At 42.0% G+C, this 24,808-nt stretch overlaps 1 protein-coding gene across 1 annotated transcript in view; it reads right to left on the bottom strand.

The window, feature by feature from the left end:
* Window positions 1-19,317, bottom strand: part of eps15 (epidermal growth factor receptor pathway substrate 15) — a 37,493-nt gene extending 18,176 nt beyond the window's left edge. Inside the window, exons 1-13 of the mRNA XM_036520919.1 lie at window positions 19,257-19,317; window positions 12,813-12,854; window positions 11,430-11,519; window positions 11,092-11,139; window positions 10,828-10,923; window positions 10,619-10,684; window positions 9,631-9,756; window positions 8,453-8,512; window positions 7,489-7,689; window positions 7,138-7,283; window positions 6,455-6,608; window positions 4,964-5,049; window positions 394-466 (exon numbers count right to left, since the gene is read on the bottom strand). Of these exons, the coding sequence (XP_036376812.1) occupies window positions 394-466; window positions 4,964-5,049; window positions 6,455-6,608; window positions 7,138-7,283; window positions 7,489-7,689; window positions 8,453-8,512; window positions 9,631-9,756; window positions 10,619-10,684; window positions 10,828-10,923; window positions 11,092-11,139; window positions 11,430-11,519; window positions 12,813-12,854; window positions 19,257-19,283 (1,215 nt within the window). The 5' untranslated portion in view covers window positions 19,284-19,317. The remainder of the gene's footprint in view (window positions 1-393; window positions 467-4,963; window positions 5,050-6,454; window positions 6,609-7,137; window positions 7,284-7,488; window positions 7,690-8,452; window positions 8,513-9,630; window positions 9,757-10,618; window positions 10,685-10,827; window positions 10,924-11,091; window positions 11,140-11,429; window positions 11,520-12,812; window positions 12,855-19,256) is intronic.
* Between the last annotated feature and the right edge of the window lie 5,491 nt (window positions 19,318-24,808).

Genomic DNA, 24,808 nt, shown 5'->3' with positions numbered 1-24,808 from the left:
GAATCAGCTGCTCCTGATGGGAAGGAAATAACTGGCCCACCCTGTTGTTTTGAAGGGCTAAAGTCTCCTTCAGAAGAACTGTGCACTGCCCAGTTCAGATTTCTGCCCAGAGAGAAAATCCGCTTTTCCTCAATCTACATCAAAATAAACGACTGCTGAATGTATACACCCTTGAACAGCTTCAGCTGGGGGAACTACACCCCACATTGTACAGCATCAGTTGTTTTCCTATAGTTGTTTCTACATTGAGCTGTCAGCAGTAACTGAAGCCAGAACCATCCAACAGACACTGTGTACAGGATGCAGTCAGACACAAGCAGAGAAACGCGCACACAAACACAAACACACACACAGAGGAATGATGACAGAGGAAACGGGAGTTGGCAGCCTTACCTGGACTTCGCTGCTCCTCTGCCTGATGCTCTCCTCCTTCTCTTTGATTTCCTGCTCCACCGAGCTCTTCTCCCTGGAAGACCAGCACAGCAGACAGGAGTATTTAATTACAGCTGAGACGGCGGGCACCGCCAGCCAGCCTCCCCCTCCGACGCCGGCCCCAGCCCCCGACCGCAGCTCCTCGCCCTCCACCATCGTCCCTCTGAGCCGCTGCGAGCCGCTGCCTGTCACACGCCCGGGACGGCGGCTGCTGCTGCTGTCAGCGAGCGCGAGGGGAGGGGAGGAGGGACTGCACATGTGCAGACGACGGCGTGAAGGAAGAGTCAGAGACGCAGAGCAGAGAGGGGGGAAGAAAAAAGAAAGAGTGGAGGGGTGAGTTCTGCATCTCCTGCCTTTCTCCTCAGCCTGCTGTATCTCCCCTCCCCCCCCCCCCATCCATCTAAGCAGCACCGACGTTTTCTGCATGAGCAAATCAACTGAGCAGAGGGAGGAGAGATGAAGGGGCAGGAGATTGGCAGCTAACCCCTCCCCCCATTCCCCATTCCAAAATCCAACTCAAACATGGACAGAATGAAGGAGCTAAGTGTAGGAGTGCCACTGCATTGGGGCATGATGACAGAGCTCAGCTGCATTCTCTATATGCTGAACTGGCAAAAAGCTAAAAATTTTCTCAAAGGACTAAGATTAAGGGTTGCTCTTGTTCCTTTGGTAGATAAAACGTGTCCACATTTTCTCCCTAACTTGCTCTCATTGGTCATAAAAGCTTAAATTTTTCATATATGACTCTGGTATGAAGTATGATATAGGGGGAATATATGATAATAACAATATCTGAGAAATCTCATTAGACAATGCTGAGCTACAATACGCCAGGGATGAAGAATGCCCTTTACAAGATCACAGGATAGAAGGTAATTAATCTCTAAACCTATTAATAACGTATCCCATGCTGGCTGCAAGCCAAGAGTAAGCTTGTTCACATCAATCAAGTGCCACATCCAGAAAACTGCTTCAATGCAGAGTGGGGCAGAGACATTTTCTTGTGATATGACAATGGAGTCATTTTTAACATGAATAATTTAGTCATACTTTTAGGCAGCCTTTGAAATGTCTGAATTCCTTACTCCTCCATTGTATTTAGCACACAATATAAAACCGAAGAACACTGCCGTCCTCCAACACAAACACCACACACCAGGGGATATTCTGCTAGGTCTGGGTTTTATCAAGTTTTACAGATTTATTCTCAGCCCGGTTGCAAAAGGTTATTCTAGTTTCTCATAGCTCTGGGATATCCAAATTTAATTAAACGTCAAGGCCAGAAATGAAATTAGTCTTTACATGAAACAATACTTTGGCACTATCCTAGAGGGAGAGCTCAACTTTTTTGCACTACTTTAACAGCAGTTACCATTATTTAACACTAGTCAGTTGTAACAAATCCTGACCCAGCCAATGTTCATCTAGGCCAGCGATAATCAGGAGATATTCCATTATGGTAATATCCCCTGCAGACTACAGTGAGAAAGACACTGTGCTAACCTGAGGGTTAGGCTATATTCTTCTGAGTAAAGCTTTGCACACATATTATGATTCTTGAAAATCAAAAGCAAGTTTACTGTCAGTGATACATATTAGCAGTTGTTGACTTGATATGTTATAGTATAACAGGAAACTATCTGATGTAGATTCAAGGACAACATGTGACACAAGAGTGGAATAAACCAAGTCAAACTTTTATCTCCATCTCTTTAGATGAACGCTGTCCCTATTTTCTGAACTTCATGGTTCAGCATCAACGCAACTCATTCTTGCATGTTTTTTTTTCATTTCAGTAAGTAATTGTGGTGCACGTCATATCAATAACACGTCTGGTTTGCATTGCACAGGATTCATTTGTATACATGAGACAGGATTGGAGGAAGAGCACTTAAGATTACAGAGGGCCGTGCGACTGGCTGAACTCCCTCGTGTCGTGCTCTTGAGGTGTCAGAGAGGCAGAGGCAACGATGTAAACACACAGCAGAGGGCTGTTTTACCTAACAACATCTACCTTTTGCCATTTTCACAAAACATGTCTCCTAAAATGTACATACAGAAAGAAAAAAAAAAACACTAGGGACAAAAAACACATTGAAGCAAACTTATTTATCAGTTACACATAATTCATCTTTTCGAAAGACACTAGAATGCAACTGACAGATCATACTCCTACTCCAGGGAAGAAGGGAGGGCATCTCAGACACAAAGTCCCTGAGAACCTGAAATTTACAAAAAGTTTACATACACAAACATAATACACTGGGGGTTTCTCAATCCCCATTAATAAATCTACTCATCTGTCAACTCATGTGTCCTCGATCACTCCTGCCCTGTTCTCTCACACCCACACAGACTCTGCTCTCTCAGTCCCTCCTCACACCTCACTCGCACTTTTACTGAGATTCATCACTTTGTGTTTTGCAGGATGGACCCAAAACCTTCCTTTCTACCTGTCCCTTGGGTACTCTGCCACCAAAAAAAGAAATCATAACTCAGCAGCTCAAGGAAACAAAAATGACTTCAAAATGACTGGCAATCTTTATGTATGTCAGGTAATAAATAAAACCAAGTGTCTGAAAGTGCTGGATGGGTAAAGAGAAATCATTCAGCCAAGATGTATTAAATACAGAAAGACATGCAGGTAAACCTTGAATATTCACTTCTTCAGGAGCAAACCCACTTGCGTGTATCAGCCAATGAAAAAACAGCGCGAATGCTTCCTGCAAAGCTGACATCTATGAGTGTCCTCTGTCTTCTCTGCTGAAGTGAAGCCGGCCATTCTGAGGGAAACGTGCATTTCACCCAGCACCCTCTGGGAAGCACTCAGACTTTATCGACTCACGGAAGGAACAGCTGCTGCTTACCTTTCACCGGAGGCTGCGCGTTGCCGTGGCGATTTTAAGCAATCCCGCACAACACGCATCATCTTTGCGGCATGCAGTCCCCCATCCTAACTATGCATCTCTCTCTCTCTGTATCTCTCTCTCTCTCTTTCGCAAAGCTACAGTCCGGACACTTGCACAAGCGGCCCACTCCCCCCCCACTTTCCTCTCACTCTTCCCTCAGTAGAAGGAAGTAGAGAAAACAGCACAGATCCTCTCCTTCTCCACTGGACTCTCCTCCCATCAGAGACCTGCTATGACTACAGTACAGAACCTCTGGAAAGAGCAAAGAGGTGGAAAAAGGTGTCTGCTTTTTTCCCGGGACTAAGAAAGGAAATCCAAAGAAAGAAATCCAAAACAGAAAGCCCTCAAATGTCCGCTTGTGTAAATGAGCTTCCTTACCGACGGTGCCTCCTCCCCCTGTCTCTCCCTCCCTCCCTCCCTCCCTCCCTCCCTCCTCCAGCTCTGAGGTAGTGGCTTTTATCACGTGGAGAGACAACCTCTAGAGACTCTCCTGGCTGGCTCTTTCTCTCCCCGTTCCTCATTCAGCTCGGCATACGGGGGCGGGCGTGCGCCCGGCTCTCCCTCAGGCTGTCACCGTCTGCGCCCCCACAAACAGGAGCAATGGCCCGTTCATAGGCATCTCCGGCGGACAGAGCTGACCCCCCCCCCCCCAGCCAAAAGCCCTCAGCTGGTATCAGCCATTAGTGAAATCATTTCACTTTTATGCAGTCTCATCCACCTGCCTAAATGCACAGTCCTTTATACCATCGCTGTAGTTTAACTGTTTCCTATTGCTGGATGATAAAGCTATCTGGAAGGGTAACCGGTTGAAAATATGCTGATGCGTATCCAGCACGGAAAGATCATCCCTGATCTTATCGGTACACGAGTGTGCATTCATGAGATAACTGTGTGAGCCACAGTGTTTACCAGTGAGACTACCTCCTTCGCTACCCAAGACACGGCGTGTCATGTTTTCTGCACCTGCTCCTGGGAGCCTCCATCACCTCAAGACACACACACACACACACACACACACACACACACACACACACACACACACACACACACACACACACACAGGAGAGTGTCACAGCCACTTGGTCAGCACACACTCTCCCCTTCACCATGGCAAAAGGCCTGGCAATATAAATAGCAAGCTCACAGCATCAGAGGTCAGATGAAGGAGAGTCTGAACCTGCAGACTGGCAAAAAAAAAAAAGAAAAAAAGAAAATGAAAGCTTTCCCTGCTCCTCTCACTTCTGCTTGGTGTCTACAGTGGAGCAGACTGAATCAATGAAAATGATATAAAATCGCTCTGCGGAAATGCCTGTGGTCTGTGGACACATCTCGGCACAGTCAGTGATTATCACCCGTTACACCATCCCCATTTCAGCTGCCAGCAAAAATATCTGCCACCGCTGGTGTTCCCAAACTTATAATGAAAGGAAAACTGTGACAGCTAAGAGTCGAAACAAACAGACAAGGCTAAAGTTAAACAGGCAAACAAACATAAAGCAGTCAGAAATATTAAGACTGACACATGCTTGTATTACTTCAGCTGCCTTCACACACCCTTAACACCAGGTGGATATGGCCCCCCTCCCTCCTCCTAAAACCAAAGCGCTCTCTGCATGACTCACCTCTGCAGGTCCACTATCTCATTGCTGAGGGAGTCCAGTTCCTTGATGGCAGAGAAGTCCGCGGCCTGGCTGGGTACCGCGTTGTTCTGGCGAGGGGAGGGCAGGAAAAGAGAAGGGCTAAGTGCAGTCATTTGCAGGCATCAGCAACATTAAAAAAACTGCCATTTAACTTTGCGAATATGGTAGCAAGGGAGTACACAGCACTGACTTAAACTCAAGCCTGACAGACAGACTTGTGGCCGTGACTTGCCATCAAAGTTTTTTTTTTCTTAAATTCCTGCCCAAAACATAGTCCATATCCATCTATACAGACCAGACTGTGTGAAATATTACACAGCACCTACTGACATCAACACCACACACTAAACACATAGCCGGAAGAGGCCTGTGTTATAGTCACAACCATTCTGAGCTTGTACACCAATCTGTTCTTGCCTCATTAGTAAAAGCTCTTTGGTTAATTAAGCAGCACTAACACAGAGGCGCACAGTGATTTCAGGCTAACACTGATTGAAGTATCTGGACACCACTGGATTCTGGAACTGTGCAGAGTGTTCTTTGAGCGTGCACTTGTCTGCTGTGCATTCACACTGCCCATTTCAACAAGAAAACTCATCCTAACTCCACCCCTGACCAGGCACGTTCCATCCAGGTCGTGCAGTTCTCTGATATAAAATAAGCCAATGCAACTGAGCATTCAGTTTCTCAAAATGTGTAAATGTGTTCTCTTATCAGAGGAGCACCAGGAAGGGCTAAAACAAATGCAACCTGGGATCAGCGTGCTGTACGATCACCCATAGCTAGCCAAGCAACTGTGCCAGTAAATATTTCTGCCATATTTCTCTCTTTGTCCTGCCTTCATATGTACTTGCAAGGAGTCCAGGTACTTTCAGGATGTGACAGTTAATGTATTTTCCTGTTCATATACACTCACACAGACATAGCAAACGCAGAAACAGATGAGGACACAGTATTTCAACACTTAGAAAAGGGAGATACAAAGGGGGGGGCACTGAGGGGATGGGATCAGGAGCGGGGGGGGGGGCTGGACCACTAAAGCCAACATGAAGGGGAGACCCCAGCTACGAGGAAATCCCACCTTGTGCAAAAGGCATGACTCATGAGGAAGAACGCAAAGAGACAGCGTACAGAGACAGGGTCAGAGAGACAGACAGCGGCAAGCTAGAAAACAAAACCCACACCACAGGAGAGGTAAGTACACAATTAGTAACACAAGAGGACACACACAACAGTTACCAAAGCTAAAATCCCCTAACTCTACTAAACATGCATAATAATACAAAGCATTTTTGCAAATACTCTTACACTGAAAGCTGTGTACATATATACACACACATGCACATATACGCTATCAAAATAATGCTGTAATCTAATATACGTAAGTCACGCTATCACAGGTGCTATACTGGGGACATTAGGAAAGACATGAAATAGGGTGTACAGAGCTTCTGGCTTGTGGAGGGCCCTTACCTGTCGTGCCAGTCTGTCGGAGGGAGGGATCATTTCGGGAGGAAGGACCTGGGGTGGGTCAATCCCCTTGTGCAACTTCTGGTTGATCAAATGTAGAGCCAGAGCAAACTGCTCTCTAGTCAGCTTCCCCATGTCATTGACGTCACACAGTTCCCTGCACAACGTAAGGGGACACACACAGACAAACCGTAAAAATGCATCCTTGTCAGCATATGCACATACACAGTACCAGTCAAAAGTCTGGACACACCATGTTTCCCGTACACAGTGGGACACATGCATTCAAAGAAATTTTGATCTAAAGACTTATGCTTAAATGCTTGAAATTTGTTTCTAGACAAATGTAGATAGTGAGGTTGATGCTAATGCATGACTTTCTTTACAAAAAAATCTTTAAATTTAATTTTTTTTTGCCATTTGGAATATAATCTAAAATATAAAATGGTTTTGATTTGTTTCTAATACTTTTTTGGTCGCTGCATAATTCCATTCGTGTCATTTGTGATGCCTTTACTATTATTCTAAAATGTGGAAAACAGTAAAAATAAAGAAAGAAAAAGTGTGTTAGTCTGGCACTGTATATTACAGAGGGCACAACATGCTGCAATTATGGCCACAGTAACATCAATGCTTACTTCGCTTGTGTGAAAAGGAGGTGTGAGGGTGGGTCGCACCAGTCTTACCAGATCCGTGCCAGGGTGGTGGAGGGCAGCCCGGTCTTCAGGAAAATGTCTCGCACCTCTGGCCCGGACACCAGACCGTCCATGTCACTGTCCGTTTTAGTGAACACCTCATCGTACTTAGCTTTGTCTGCGGGAGACACTACCCACTGCCAAAACAAGGAAACGAGACACATCTGTGATTAAGATGAATGGGGGAGGCTGTGCAGAATATCAGGCTCTTGACTGGACACTAGGCCAGGGTGCTAGAGAGGTGCAGGATACGACCTGATCACAACCGTGACTAAACAGATTACAAAGAAAGAGCCATCTTGTATCACTGGCAGCTGGTATAGCAGAGAACAGCAGTCGTACCTGAGTCACTCCAGCTTTTGGAGGCAACGTTTTGGTCATGGTCTGGGAAGAGCGACTGTCTTTGTGGGAAGGGGGTGAGGGCAACAGGGGCATTATGGGGGCCCCAATGGATTTCTTCCGCTTGGATGGGGGCACCAGGGGGCCCGGCAGAGACATGGGCACTGGCTCCTGCTCCAGAGCTCGGTAGACCAGGTACATGGCCTGGCAAAATCAAAAGCACAGTCAGGATAGCCCCTAGGACAACGTCTGTCCACTTCAGTCTGCACTATTAGACTCTATTGGTCAGATGAACAGAAAAAGGGCCAAAAAAAAAAAAAAAAAAATCAAGATCAAGTATCTTACAGTCACATTGTAATTACAACTGGTTTCCGTGTTATGTATGTTCTCCTCTCTTAATTGTAAAGCCAGCATTCCAAAGGCCTTATTACACAAGTGTGGCCTCATATAGTGTAAAAAGTAAGCATGTCCCGTGCAGCCAGGACTCTCACAAGGTTCTCAATCTGTTCAACCGCCTGGGCTTTTCTTCAGTGCACAAAAGCACGAATTTCAATGACGCACAAAGTGAGTTCTGCCATTTGCAGCACCTCCTAGCCTCATCTCAATGCTGTCAAACGTGTAATCTCGTTTGCCCGTGAAGCCCTTGTTTACGCAACATGACTAAAGCCCTTCCCAGGCAGTGTTCAATACAGGAAGGCGTGGTCAGAGGCAAAACAAGGCCGTGATGCCCTTGCAAGCAGGCACGTGGGATTATAACACTAAAAAATATTGATGTGATATAAATACAAGCATGAGAAGGCTTTTAAAGGGGTGTTTTCTTGAACGCCATGGGCAAAAATCCTTGCAACTGCAGAACAGTGCTAGCAGCTTTTGCAATTCATTGACTTGTGTTAGACTACACTGCTAAAAAATTACAATATACAGAACCACATCTGGCTCTACATTTAATCATCCACGTTTTTCTTACCACTGCAAACTCATCTCTGTCCAACATGCCATCCCTGTCGATGTCACTCAGCTCCCACACCTGAAACACAGGTGACAAAACATTCAGCACTGTCATGGAATATATACACACGAACACTCCACCACCAGAATCTGTGCCACCAGTATTGGAAAAACATCTAGAATAACTTCTCTCACTTTACTCATTTATATATCTATGAATCTGTTAAAGAATCTCCCTCACACAGATTCCAAGAAATGTTCCTTAAGCACTAGATAACACGAGAAAACATACATCCCATCCACAAACCCCAAACCAATCCAAAACATAAGTGCAATGTGATCAAAGTTCTCCGTATGAATATGAATTCACTTTTCCTAAAGTAAAAAAAAATCAAGAAAATGGTAATTTTGCTTAAAATAAAAAATAAACAAGACAACCATGCCAGACAAGTCTGAACCCTTTCCAGTGACATCTGCACAGTCTTGCAAAACATCACCCCCTTGTGGACAAAGTACAAATAATCATAATCACACCCTGTATGAAGCTTGCTCTGTTTTACACCATGGTCTTAACTAACAGAAAATCCCACAGAAAAAAATCCAACTGCTCTCTTCTGTTGGGTTTTCTAAATTCTTGGTGATCAAGAATTTGGATTAACATTCTGATGTAGTTTATGAATTTAGCTGGAAATGAGCCATTTTGGATTCTGCTCCACGGTCTGCATTGGACAGCTCTACAGGAAAACCTCACACATATTCTTATAATTGGGGCATTCCAGGGTTCCCTTTCAGACCAGCAAAGGAGAAAGAGAACTATCTGTAATGTTCAACAAACCTTACAGAGTTTGTTTTCTTCAGGGGTTTTTCTGGAATGAGCATACAACATTCCATAAGCACAAAAAGGAGGAAAAAGAAGTATTTACAAAGCTAGTATTTACAAAAACGCATACAAAGCTTAGACAGTATAAGATCCTGTCACAGGTTGTGTGATTCTGTATTAGTGATATCAGACTAAATATTACAAAGGTCTATCGACGGTGATGAAGATGTCAGTCCAGAGAAAGTGGTACATGCGTATGTCAGTGCTTAGACCCAAACTGTCTCAGTGTGATCATTCAATCACTCTTTTCTATCAGTGTTACAGTGGACCTGTCAACAACACTGATTTAACTGCTACTGTTGTCCCCCTTGCCTTACCCGACCCAGGACGTCCACGGGAAGTTTGGAGTTAAGCAGCACCGGTTTGACTTTCTCCCCTGTCAGCATGCCTCCGACTGGGGAGAGGCTGTCGAAGATGGCGTCATACTTCATTTTTTCCTCTGACTGGAGGGCACAATAAACTCAGAATAAGACCTGACTCTGAAAGCGCGGCTGATTCATGTTCCCTGCAGTGACATATGAAAACCTGCTGAGAGCAGTGCCAGACAAATTGGATTGAACTCTCCAGGGATTTACAGCAGTGAGCTCCGCAGCAACGAGGCGGTAGCTCTTCTCACATGTCAGTAGGACTCAATGAAAACTCACTCAGTACAGCTCCATTTCTTACATATAGAATAATTCATGCTCATGTTAATAAAAGTCCCCCAGTCCTCCCAGGCTACAAAAAGCTACTGTTTGATATGTAAATTGACCGTATTAGTTCTCTGGTAAGAAGTATGTTTCAGCATGAAACCAACAACATTAATAAAACATTAATGCATGACAGACATGGCATTCATACATTCATATAGTACCAGTCAAATGTTTGGCCACAACTTTTATTCTTTATTTTTACTATTTTCCACATTTTAGAATAACAGTAAAGACATCAAAACTATGAAATAACAAAAACGGAATTATGCAGGAACCAAAACAGTTCTGATTTGTGTTTTACACTATCTTATATTTTAGATTCTTCAAAGCAGCCAAAAATATATTTTTTAATTAAAATATTTTGGAAAGAAATTCATATATAGGCATCAACTTCACCATTTATATTCGTCTAAGAAACAAATTTCAACCATTTAAGCATAAGTCTTTAGATCAAAATGTTTGAATGCTTGTTTCCCATTATCTTAATCAGGTGTGTCCAAACTTTTGCCTGGCATTGTACATTCTGCGACTTTGATGGATTGGAGCTGTTCCTTGAGTAAGTACAGAAGGCCAGCACTCATGCAGCAGATTCACATGAAAGGCTCTCTCTCACCTTTATCACCCATGGGCCGTCGATGGCCACGCCCCCAGCAGGGAGGAGCGGACTGCTGGTGTCATGCTGGGGAAAGAGGAAGCGAGCTAAACTTAGAAAGAGGCCGGGCACATCTGGAGCTCACGGATCACAAGGGGGGACGCCTACACAGCAGATGCGATACACAAATGAGCTGAACTGACAGAATATGTGAAGAGACTCTCACTCACAAACTTGGGGGGAGGAACGGCCACGTTGAGGCTCTTGAGCGCCACCTCCATTCCATTTTGCGCGCAAGCCACTAATCGCAGGGCTATGAAGAATTGCTAGGTACAGACAGGAAAAAAAAAAATGAACAATTACATTTATTATAATTAAGATGTATTAAAATATAATAAGACCTTTATCATAGTTACGACATAGCAAAAATACATTTGATTTGAAATTCGGTCTCAATAGGACAGGAGAATGAGTACAATGATTATCACATTAACCTGTTTGTTCAACGAGCCCTTTCGTTCTACATCTGCCAAGTCCCATATCTAAAAGAAAAACAGAGGTGAACGGTTTGTTTGCTGTCGCACAAAACCTGACACACTCCTAAATGCTTGCACCATTCAGTAAAACAACAAAAAATGCTCACGCAAAAAATGCAAACTGTCAATTTTCAGCAAGAAATAATGCCAACCACCAACAAGCAATGACCTTGTCTGAACTTTGTGCACACCTGATCAGTCAGATCGAGTTTCAGTTCAAAGAAATGACGAAACAGGAGTCCATCAGCACGCCATGTCTGGGGTGAGAGGACACGGAGCGATGCTACCGAACCTACCCTGCCTAGGACCAGGTCTGCAAGGCCGGACTTCTTCAGGAACAAGGCCGCATCAGCGGCCGCCACACGTCCGCTACCAGATGGGTCCACCTGCAGGAGGAAAGCAAGGGGGCCGATGCCAGCACCCGGTCAAATGAGTAAACAATGTCCCGTAACAAAGGCACAGGAGTTTCAGCTGAACATACTCTAACATGCCCTTCCTCCAAAAGGCTTTAATCTCTGGCTGTGGCAATGGGTCACAGTCACTCACAGGTGCAGTGCTGTTGTTTCCATTAGAGGAACTTAAGAAGGTGTTGCTCCAGCACCGCCCAGCGCACTACAGACTAAAGAACCCTGAAAACCTCCTCAGAAAAGTGGCAGTGACCTGAACAAGGCAAGCACTGCAACTACACAGGCTATGCATGACAAAGGGCATCACTCTTCTGCTGCTGGCCCTGAAAAGCCTTCCGTGCTGACCTCATTACCGAGGCTCAAGGATGAAGCCAGCTAATTACAAAAACTACAAAGAGCCCATGTCACATGAACCCTCTGCTGCTGGTGATCCTATATTACACAGACCAAATCAACAGGAAAACACAGGTGCCCCACTGATACAAATGCTCCCATCCTCAAGCACATGGCTACCTGCATTACTTCGGTTTAATAATTCACCCGATTTTGTAATATTGAAAGCCAAACCCGTATCTCAATCTCTAGGACAAGGGGTGCCTGTATATATTCTATACCCTTCAGCTGTATAGAAAAAAGCACTTTCCTCTATCCACTATGGATGCCAAACACGAAGGAAAACAGTTTTATCCTTGCAGCAACAAAGATAATTCAGACACATTATAGTCAAACCAGCACTACGCTTTTTTTGTAAAATGCATTCACAGAATAGAAATACAGGAAACAATCAGATATGTTTTTGTTGCTAGGGGGTAACCATTTTACTTGGTCCTGTTTTATGCTCCTACTGTCTCCTCTAACGGGGTTAGCAAGGAGCCATCATTTATTCATTAAGAGGCTTCCTCGGCCAGAGTGCATTACAAAGTGGTGATGCCTCCAGACCACTCTTGCTCAGCTGTGTGGCCGATGATGCACAAGAGCTGCAGGAGGAAGCACTCCTGTTTCCGACACTGCCATCTGAGCAGCCCCCAATGGGCACTTACGGACAGAGGATTTTCTCTTTAACTAGGACACCGCCTAGACCTAGAAAATGCTTACTGAACCCTGCTCTTCAACCTAACAATCACTGTATGCCCTCTGTCCTATCACAGAGAGCAACAACTGATCTATGAACTACAGAATCGGAGATCATTTAATTAATAATTGATAAAATGCTAAAATGTTTTCATTTTTTCATTTTCACACACGCCAAAAAAGGACTGAAAGAAGCCTCACCTGTCGATAGTATTTGTCATAGACAGGATTTCCACTTGAAAGCTGTGAAGAAAAGCAGAAAAATACAGTATGTGATAAATAACACTATGTGATAGACCACATGCCCAAAGTAAACACTCAACAATACTTAAATAAGCCATCTAGCATGTTTGTACAAATTATGGGCATGACTAATAACTATGGTAGAATGTTACTGTTTATTGCATTGAACAGCTCTGCAGATCATTCAAAGACTTGCTGAAAGCAATCACCAATCATTTCACTGCATCACCTTCATCTAAACAGAGAAATAATCACTACCCTCTGATTTTCATACTTTCCTATATGCCTGCTGTCACCAGGGCCACGGGGTGCAGCTGCTGCTACATACAAAAGCTCAACCAGTGGCAGCTAAAAGCACAACCAACTATCAAATGAACATGAATTCAATTTGACTGTTCATTACTTTAAACCACTAGGCCTTTCAAATAAAGCAAGTACCCAACGAATCAATTAAAACACCTAATCTTTCATTACCACCCACATGGCTGGGACACAGCTTTGACCCGTATGTGGACGCCAGTAAGATGATCATGATTTGGGCTGAATAAATGGACATGGGGCGGTTAGGAATTGATTGGTCTGCGGATAGGTTCCAGGATAACCGCATTCGCAACATCTGGCTCCAACTCATGTTCATAAGCACATGAGCATGACAAGAGCCATCTGGTATCCAGCTACAAACATACTTTCCAAAGAGAGGCTGAAGAGGCACCTCTGGAGAGATTTAAACATTTTTAAAAAGCCTGCAGCCCTAAGAAATTTTAAGGCTGAAGATCCCATTCCTGGTTGATGTTCTACGTTTTACTGGCAGCTCCTCTTCAGCTCATCTCACTTTAGTGGATGGAGTGCTGCTCATGCATTATGAGCTAGTTACGTTCATCATTTTCATTCTGTGATGCTCTTCTCAACCTTTTGGGAAGCCCTCACAATTTTACAGTCAGAAATCAGTTTCTCCCTGCGTCGTTTTTCCAAAGAAACAATTCAGGGATTACTTGACGTCATGTTTCTGTACAGCGCCACGATGACAATGTGCTCAGAGACAAAACAGTCATTATTCTTCGAAATGGAGCTATGCTTATAGTATCATAAATATCATACAGATTTCCTGGACACCTGGCAGTCTGGAACTGATTCACAAGGACTTTAACCCTTTTCTTCTGTGCATCAAGATTATGTATAAATAAAAGAAATACCACTTCTGGTAAGCAATTTTCTGCTGTCCATTTTGGTGGCATAGGCATTGCGGTCAACAAATCCACACAATCCACAATCCAAACAGTCATGGTCAGGTGAAATATACACACTGTGGGAGACCCCTAGATTCCAGCCTACATTACCCTACTTACCAGCCCACCTAAATCCGTTACTCAACATTACTGACAAACTGCAACGTTGGTTTATGCCAGAGGTGCTTGGGGCTGTTCCCAATGATTGCTCTATCTCAAACTGCACACTCCAGGAGGGCCTCCTTTGTAACTGCAAATGGACCGACAACACTACACTCCTGCCCTCCGTATAATGGCAGCGCTGAACTGTGCTTTATGATAAACAATCAGCAAATCGCTTGTGGTTGCTCAACTGAGACAGCTCGTCTGACTTCCAGTCAAGCCTACATAGATAAATGGTGATTGCTGAAAGCTAAGTGGAGTTTTACGGGCATCTCCAATTATTATGATGTGACCTTTAAGTATTAATATTGTCCAAAAATAAGTCGTCTAGCATGTTTGTACAAATTAGTGGCATTATTAATAATTATGGTAGAATGTTACGGTTTATATGCATTGAACAGAATATTATCTAGGCACGGACTGAATTGTCAACTGCGAGAGACATAGGGGAAATGTCACTTGGGATACAGGCATGCAATGACATAAGTGACAGGCTGAATTCAACAAAATTAATACATAAACATTAAAAGAACGAGAAATGATAACGGCATTACATTTGATTCTAAGTGACTTCAACAGCTTACTCTTATTTGGCCAGCAATACTATCAATTACATTTCACTTATCTACGAGCTCGAGAAAAGGTTTCTTTCTCCAATCCATAAATGGTAAATATCTCAACTTCATTTCCAACATAAGAGCATTTCAGCTCAGTCATTACCCACTTTTGATTCATAGTACTAATCATTGATCTGCACATGAATCAGTTGTGCAACCAAAAGGAAACAGAAATCTGATGAGGATTATCCCATTTTATAACCCTCGGCTGAGAAAATACCAATGCAAGCTATGCCACTCCAAATGCACACTGTATTTCCCTCTGACAGTCCCAAGGTACACTTGTTATCTTCACAGTTGCCTTCACTCTCGCTGCTGCCCTCAATGTCCCTGCTCCAGCAGGCCAGAGCTGTGGCTGTTTGTCTGGAACGCACGGTAAGCGATGCGAGAAAAAACAAAAACATCGGCTTTAGCTTACTCATCTGGTTGCTGCATGTCCAGTGTCCAGAAACCATCAACAAAAAACCCTGTTTGTCTGGCAAATAGAAGTCCCAGGGAAAACAACCTGCAGTGCTTTTGTTCCCAGTTATCTTTCGCTGCGGGCCTTTCTGCTGTGGCTGGAGGAAGCAATCATAATGATGGCCATGTCTCTCATTCACTCACCAAACTAACAGCTGTAATAAACACCTACATTTTACTTCTTAAGAGCAAAAAGAACTGACAGTTCTTAAGTAGTGTCTGTTCAGTTCCTATTTATTTGTCTCAATGAACACCATGAACACATTTGACAAAATAAGATCCTGACCGCGTATATAATGCATGCTGGAAGGATGAATATTACCTAGGAAGCAAAACTGCCCACTCCAGCAGGTTCCAGACTCCTTTTTTAGTTCATTCAGCTGTAGCTCACATTGCAATGTTATGAAATATAAATCACTACAAGAGGTCTTTATGAACTGTTGTTTCGTTATTTTTTCAGCGTATTTAAACCTGATTCCATTTCTGTTCATCTGTAAAGGATGTGGCCATCCCCACTCATCCTGCTGTGCTAGCAGCAGCTCCCTTTCGGCCACACAGTGCAAAGGAAGGGGAGAGGGGGAGAGAGGATATTCCGCTGGCTTCCGAAGAAGAACAAACGAACCATCAAACTTTGCCATTTGTACTGAGCTGGATTTCCTGAGAGAGTCACATCCTGGGGCTCTGCATGAGGTGTCCTTATTCACAGTGTTCTGATGGTAACTGCAGTCTGGATTTTTAATCGGATTCCTGTCTGGAGATGTACAGTGCAGACAAAAATCACAATTTATTTGTTTCCACAACACAAACTGTGTGTTTTCACACAGTATCTTACTTTCAGGCTTTTAAGGGTAATCTTGTGTAAAGTGTGTAGGCTTCAAAGAGTATAGCCTTTAGTCTTCTTTATTTCTTCCAGAATACAGAAAATACATAACCCTAACATCACAACTCAGATCTAATGCACTGGTACTATTTTTCCCCATTTCTTTCTTCACATCATTTTGACTTTCTTGGGTAAATTCATAAACTGTTCATTATTTCTGGATCCATCTCTCTATGACGCTCCCCACTTTCTTTGGGAAACAATCGTGTGCCTGGAACTGTGGGCCACCCAGAACACTGGTGCTTTGTGTCTCTCTTTAATTGCACAGCAGTACACACTCCCCATCATTCTCCTCTTAGATTTCAAGCAGACACTGTTGTCACTGGTCTTTCTGGGGTGTTCTCTGTCACTGTCATAATCTTTTCCCAGGCTGCCAACTGTAGCATAGTTGCTGCCGTTCAGCAGCACACTAAAAGTCCAGAATGGTAAATAAACACTGCAAAACAATTGCACTCTTACACCATTCGTTCCATGTTGTTCCAAGAGTACTATTCCCAATTCAACTCTATAAAAAGGAAATTAATTCTGGACACCCTTCCTTAAACCAGATCTGCATATAGCTTATAAAGATAAGTCAGTTCATCCTCATGGAAAAGTTCAGAAAATGGTGATATCTGTCAGTTAAGAATCACCAAAAGAAGCAAAGTACAAACTTAAAGCACATAGTTTTGACATGTTGTCATGGCTCATAGCTGACGGTGGGAAGCCGTATACATTCCCACTGGCTTAAGTGTACTATGATCATGAGGAACCTTCTAAAGCGATACAGGAGGTCAGGAACATTCACTGATTAATGGTAGAATAATACTGTTTATGGATTCAAACCCATACCGTTTGTTCAAGAGTCCACTGCTGTGACTTTTAACCCTAGGCTACTCCCCACTGCTACCCAGCTCCACTGTGTTAGGGACTAGTTCTATGTAGTCCAGAGTCTTAAAATGTACCAGGACTGCCAAAAAAAGCTACTGTTTTGTTCATTTTAGTCATGTAGTGCAGGCAAATTAACTATCTCTGTGGTATGTATCAGCAGTAAAAATTCAGTATTGTGGATTATTTAAAGTGTTTTGTGAGGAATGCTTCTGTGATTACAGCTGGCTATGAAGACTGGGACCAGCACATTACACATGCAGTTTGTGCAGGCAAAGTATTAATTTGGTGGCTTAAAAATAATTTCCCCTAGTCTGCAACAACTTCCTCTTTTTCAGTATAAACCCTTACAGCTGTTCGTCAAATGCTGCCATGGAACTAAAAATACTTGTGGCCAAACGGTCGCACCTGCGCTCCAAGACAAATCAGTGTCAAGAAAACGCCGAGCTTCTTGCATTTTTGCAAAACCGAGTAGTTCTTACATATGAAATCTCACATAATAACTAACCAGTCCATTACGTTTAACTAATGGGGTCTTGAAATAAATCAGAGAAAACCACCAAGTAAGATTCTTTAATTCTACCTGGATGGCTGTAACCTCATCTACTTCACCTTGCTCACCAAGACAGGGTGCACCGTGCATTTTGTCGCTACAGAGCCAAATCAACATTTCCAGAACTGAACTGATGTGGCGCCTGAACATCCAGCTACATGTGTGCAACGCTGATCGATTGCACATGCATTAATAGAGCAGAATTTCGCAATGTCACTGCGCAATATGCTATATCAAGCTAGTTATAACGTCAAAGCATCTAGCTAAGTCTGACGTGATGAGTTGTTCGACGAGTTGCCAGGTAACTAGCTAACGTTAATGTTACACTGCCAGCTAAGTTATTTAGCTGGCTAGCAAATTCGCATGTGTGCGAAGTAGCTGGCTCGTTAACCGGGTAAAGAATATGAGCTAGTACACTAAAACTCATTGTTAAGAATACTGCTGCAATACACATATGCAACCAATGTCAAAAAACTAGCTAGTCACCTAATGTTAATACATATCACGGTGGCTAGCTCAGTGCAAGCAATGCATGGGCTAGATAGCTAGCTAGCAGTAGGTGAATCAGCAACTTGGAAGAACGACTTTAGCAAGCCAACTGGCCATTTAGATAGGCAGATACCCTAGACAGATAGTAAGAAACTGCGGGATAACGTTAGCTAGCTACCTAACGGTAAAATTAGTTTGCCAACTCCTTAACTGCACAACGGTTTAGGTATCTATTCTAGACTAGCCATCTTAGCTAGCTGGATATAGTGCAATTAATAGCCCGTTAGCTGTTATTGGATGTTACAAAATATCTAGTTAGCTAGAAAATTTGTTGGCGACACACAAATAAAGCTAAAACCAAGCTGATGTTAGCTACGACTAAGTGCCTGATGAGTTAGAGGACTGGCTAGTTAAGCAGCGAGATCATTTGAAAATTCCTATGCAGAAGCAGGGTCGGTAACGTTAGTAACCCGTCGCTAGCCAGACAGCTAGCTAGCTAGCAAGTTGGGTGGATAAGTTACGTGCTACTGGCAAGTGCTTCCTGATCTCTCAGAACACGTTGCTATATTTAGCTAGCTAGCTAGCTTTCCACACCAAAATGTCTTCAAATGAAGGCAATGGACAACCAAAACCGCGTTATCAAACTTTTTCTGATCAGCTAGCGAACGTCAGCAAGCTAATCTTCTAGTTGGTATTCCAGTCATATCCTGCTGTACTGCTAACAGTTAGCGAACAATGTAGCAAACAATCTTGACAGTCCACCAACACAACAAAACACGCCGCACACTCCAGGCACTCAACTCTGCAACATCTTAAGTTCCTATACAACTTAACTAATCCTTAAGCTGAGTCAGAAACACACAACGCCTAGTAGGTCGTAAACATTTGTTGTTAAAAACAAGAGGAGAGCAAAGTTATCTCACCCACCCTACTCTGCACTGACACAAACTACGCCCTTACGCAGTCCCCAAAGAAATTAAGCAGAAACTTTTCCCAGTCATACAACTTCTAGAAAGAGTCGAACTGGCCACGGGAGCGGACGGTTTTTGACTTTCTTATTAGGTTAACCGCTAACCCTGATATTCACACATCAAGGGCAAGTCACAGGGCACATCATGAACGTTATATTAGTATTTGAAGACGGGTTACCTGAGTCAGGGAAAGACTGGCAGCCATAATGTTTCTGTTCCCACTAGTCCATCCCGTTGCGCTAGGCAATATAGGGGAGGCTCTGAAACGTGGCACCGGAGTTCGCGTAACTGGAATCAGAGCTGAAAATCTGAAGGGGGTGGCAATGAAACACGGAGAAGGACCTTCATTAAGGAACGTCGGCCTCGATCCGCACCCCTGCAATTCAAACATGTGACTGACAGTATTTGTGAATTTAAAGCTTTTGTGAGTTTTGTGAAATCGAAATATGTTTTTCAAATAAATTAAGGCACAATGTCATAAAATGTTAAGTGCTTGTGTTTAAAGACAGCTGTTACATTAGATACAGCTGTTCTACCATTTCTACAACAGACTAAGATTGTGTAAAATGCGACTTAATAGCGCTGTGCTTTTATTCATTCTTGCACCCGACTTTCTGACTTAGTGCGTTAAGCACAGTAGGCCACTCGCATTTTCAGATGTCCTTATCCAGGGTAATGTTAGCTTAAATAGGGGTATTTTTTGGAAGTCAGCACAGAAGATGGCATGTGGCTCTGAGGGTGGTGTATTATTTATTCCACCCCCGAGGGCCCTGAAATGAAAATGAGCAGAGCTTTGTTGTAGGGCCCTAGATGTGAGGAACACACAGATGGCCAACTGCAAACTCCAGGAAGAGAGGTATGGAGGAGTGGCAGGGGAGCAGGAGGGGAAGAGCAGCTGGCTGATTTGGAGCAGCCAAATAGCTGATAATAGGCTCGCCAAGAGGAAGCTTCAGTCATTCTGGTGGGATGGACATTGGCTTGAGGTGATGGACATAAAAGCCGGCAGGGACACTAAGCAGTCAGGAAGCTCATTTTCACAGTGAGATCTGCTTATCTGAGGAAGGAAGAGAGCGATGAGTGTAATTCCCAATGGTGGTATAAATAGCAGTGTATTATGGATGCAAACTATTAAAACATTTATACTTAAAATGCACCCATAAATATTACAACTGCTTTGAAGAATGTATTGTATATTACAGAATGTGCTGCATCAGAGCTGTGTACTAAGATCAATGACCTGTAGGGTGCACTGTTCACATGTTGGTGCACATTTGTGTCCATCTAAAAGAAAAAGGCACATTCAATTATACTAAGCCTGACTCATGTTACAATTATTGAAAAGAAAAAGGGAATCTACTGCAAGTGAGCCTGACCTCTCTTTTAATAATATATATTTCTTCAATCTCTTGCATTAGTATGCTTAGAGGTTCAGTGGTGTTGACGTATCTCTGAATATTAAATTGTAGAAGATAAGGATATCTCCAAGTGAAATCTTCTCTGCAGTTGTATTCCTTTATGGTTGAAATAGATATGCATATTTCTGTTTTTCTTATGTAAGTATGTAATGTTAAAGAGATTACAAGAAATTTCAGACTTTTGCCGAAACTACTGATAGACATCAATCAGGTTGGATGTCAGACTTTACAAAGTAAATTTAGACACATCATTAAATCTTATTCCTCAACAGTATGTATTGTTGCTTCATAATTATACTTCAGACAATGCTGCTGTATATTTATATTCAAAAGGAGCTCATAACTACTAGTCTTAGTTGGCACTATGGCCACATTGTTTGTAGCATAAAAGATGGTATTGAGCTCTTAAAATAGGCTTTCAAATCTGTTTGGCTACCAGCTGAGCCTGTTTTCTAGAGCTCAGTGGCTCTAAGTCATTAATAGCACATAAATGACTGCCAATAAATTTAAGCCTCAGAGCTGCACTTTCCTTCACTCTGACCATTTGAAGTCAACTTCCCCACATTTATTAAATATATGATGCATTTTTACACATACAGTCAGTGGTTATATGCAGACATGTATATGTTGAAATATCATTTGACTACAAAATGAATGGCTGAAAAACATGATTTTTTATTTATACCTACATTGTAATGCATCTACCAGAAATTGTAGCCCACAATAAAATAGGCTACAAGGACACCTCTTCTCTCAAGGATTACTTTTTCAGCTTGTTGAGGTATGACTCAGACTGTTTAGCAGTACAAAGTCACATTTGCATTATTAATGCATCAATGAGAAAAGAGCTCTTCAACAGGGAGCAATTAACAGATTTCACTCATTATGATGGAATTATTATGCCTAGCTGAACATCATGCCTATCACTCCTTACCCAACTCATATCCACTGATCTCTTTGAGAAGGAAAAGACATGGAGGGGATAATGTGGGTGGGAATTTTAACATAGAAAATGAGGCCTGGTATCCTGGACATTGATAGAAAATAAATATATTTGGACCCATAAATGTAGATGTAGTAGATGTAGATGTAGATGTGTTTCCTGAACCTGACACAGTTTCTGTAGTTCTTCCCAACTGACTTTATGGGGGACAATACCTTTACATTAGGCAGTGAGACCTAATCTGAATTAATATTGTACTAAAATGTATTAATTTTAATTAAAAAAGCTTTTATTCTGTGATTGAAGCACTTTCCCATTTAAATGACTATCTCAGAAGAGCAACTAACTACTCTCAAAGAAAAGCTTTTTATAGTGAAAAAAAGCTGCACCTTTTCACTGATGTAAGTTATGATGGGGGAAATTAACATATACAATACATGTGAACCAAACCACCACAATACCTTTAGTGTTGAAGGTGGGGTGTAGCTGTTACTGAGCTGGGTGGGTTATAGAATATAGGTTACAGGCAGGTCGGAATGCCAGTGTTTGTTCTTAGTTGGAATGATCTCATATGTTGACCAAAGAGGAAGAGCAGGAAGTACGTCAGTACTTTTACACTATGTGCAGCAGTGCTACAATAGTGTGAGAATGGTGGGAGAAATCACTCGTATGAAATCCACATGCACTCTACATGGCATTTTATAAGAACAAACACTGATCAGTACAAACGCTTGTATTTGGAATGAAACTGTTGGTTAAACAGAGCCCTATCTGTAAAAAAAAAAAAAACAGTCAAATCCATAAAGATACTGTACTTGTACATCTGTGGGTCAGTGGTACATTAAAAGTTTTCAGTTTAAGGGTACAATTATTTGCCCTTGAATTTGGGGTTGTCAGTGTGACACTGTTTCCAATTACATTCAACTGAAATCGAATGAGGCCCTTTCACATATGGCATTCCATGTCTGGCCTACAGACTTCTGTTGCTAAACACGGTGTGAGAAATTTGTTCAGATTCATTAACTACTATCCATTTTCTTCCATAGAGATACAATATGTAGATCACACATTAAACCTCAGTTAGTTCAATAACTGATTAATTTGTATTATCAATGAATATGAAATAAATACCTCTCTTGATCCAAAGGTCAGTGATAATTTAGAAGTTCAGCATGATATGAATGACAAGAAATGATGTCCCTGGAATGACGATTTAGCTAATCAAGTCTGAGAGGTCTTTTGAACCAGAATGCTGGTCAGACAATGCTATGGGAAATCCAGTGATGTGCTCAGGCTTGTCCCAGTGTTTAAAAAGAGATGGACATTAATTCATTAATACTGAATAACTAGCCTTAAAATAGGTTCCTGTAATTAATTTATTTTATAACTTACAGGGTCCTATTTAAAGGAGAGTGAATTTTCCATCTCATGATAGATGGGAAACAACAAGGGAATTGCCATGATGTCATTGTCAGTCTTCACCTGATAAGTTGTAACAGTATCCCTAATCACTCAGTAAATGGAATGTACTCATTGTCCTGAGTAACATCAAAAACATTAATTTAAAATCAAGCCATCACAAATGAGGATTGAATGTAAAAAATTGTACGACACAGCTGGTTGTTGGCACTGGCACTACTGTCCAGCCTAAAAACAAAACTAAAATCAGCAGCCAAACAGCCAGTAAAAGATCTTCAGGCAGTTTGTAATAATTTCTCTTTTTCATTAGCATTTTAGGATTATGATGGACAGGTATTTTGTTATGGACTGCACATTTACATAGGACACAAACTGTGGAGCCTGAACAAGCAACCAGGACTTTTTTTTATTTATGTTACTACTGACCTATGTGGGTGATTTACTCATCAAGCGAACATCAGGTCATAATCATCCACTCAATAATTTGCATTTCTATGCAGTTTGAAGTGTTTTATATAAAGACGGCTATTTGCTTTTTGCAAAAGTAGTATGCATCCACCCATAAAAATTCTAACAAGAAGGCTCTTCTGACATAGCTTTAAGAGAGATGAAACATGAATGTAGCTGACTTTACAAGTAAAGAAAACATGCAACTGATAATGCAAGACAACAAAGCATTCAATAGTCACTCCTTCATACATTCTATCTGAATGCCTCAAGGAGCATTATTACAAAATAATAACAACACTGGGTAAAATCAAAGCAAAATATCTGAATTCAGATTGGAAATAACATTTATACATAGCTAATATACACTGTAATAAACCTCATAAGACATTTAAATATAAAATATTATACACCTAGCTCACAGAGAGCACCATTTAAAAACACATTGTCCCAAATTGTTCCTTAGTTTTTATATTCAGTATTTACTTACATTAATCTTCCAGAAGACCAATATATATTTCTTTTCTGTCCATAACAAAGATGCATTATTGTGTTTAGGTCAATCACTCACTCACTCACACACACACACACACACACACACACACACACACACAAAAACCCCTCACATATTGTCAAGACCTTTTTTGAACTGTCTGTACTCTCACCAATCAGCATAGACAACTCAAGTCCTGCAATACCACATTTTAGTCAATGCCAGAAAGCAAGTCTCACCAAAACTGTGGAAATCACTGGTTTGTGCAGCATGAATTGGTTCATGATAGAGTAAATAACAAAATATGCTGGGAATTGCCATTTCATACATGCTGAACAAGTATTTTCCTTGCTCAGAAAAAACATAACTCACCTCACAATCTTATCTATACCTTGTTAACACCAGACATTGCTTCAAACTCCTTCAAACTTTAAATTATTTTTAAGACTGTTTGGCTGGGGTTAATTCAGTCAATAAGAATACATAATCAGTAACAGTATTTGCAGGATCTCATGTGATTACACATTTCATTTCCATGTTTTTCATATCACACAATGTACTATTTGAAAAACACACATTTTCTTGGCAACTGCAGGGAACCAGAAACAGCCCTAATGTGTGTACTGATCTGAAGGATTGGATGAGAACCTCCATGCCGTAGTTCAGGGTAAGATTGGAAGACGACGTTGTATCTCACATCAACACAGGATAAACAATGACACACAAAAAACTGCACGTGGCTACATGACAATTTATTCACAGCCTTCATTTAAAACCATGTCAGGTAAGTTGTTTAACAGTTTGATAAGTCAACATTTTGGCAGAACACCAGTCACTTCATCAAGACACTGAGTGACATTTTTAGTTGAAGGCTGTGAAAACTGTCAATTACATCAATTTCGGTTTGAGTTGGGAGTACTGAAAACAGATACAACTACACCAAAGCAATATAGTCACACCAGCCAGAGCATACATATCAAAAAGAAAGAGTAACACAAAAAGATTAAAGTACT

Source organism: Megalops cyprinoides, chromosome 2 (assembly GCF_013368585.1).
Source record: "Megalops cyprinoides isolate fMegCyp1 chromosome 2, fMegCyp1.pri, whole genome shotgun sequence".
NCBI classification, from domain to species: domain Eukaryota; kingdom Metazoa; phylum Chordata; class Actinopteri; order Elopiformes; family Megalopidae; genus Megalops; species Megalops cyprinoides.
Note: the sequence above shows the minus strand (reverse complement) of the source record. Positions and strands in the feature narration are given on the sequence as shown.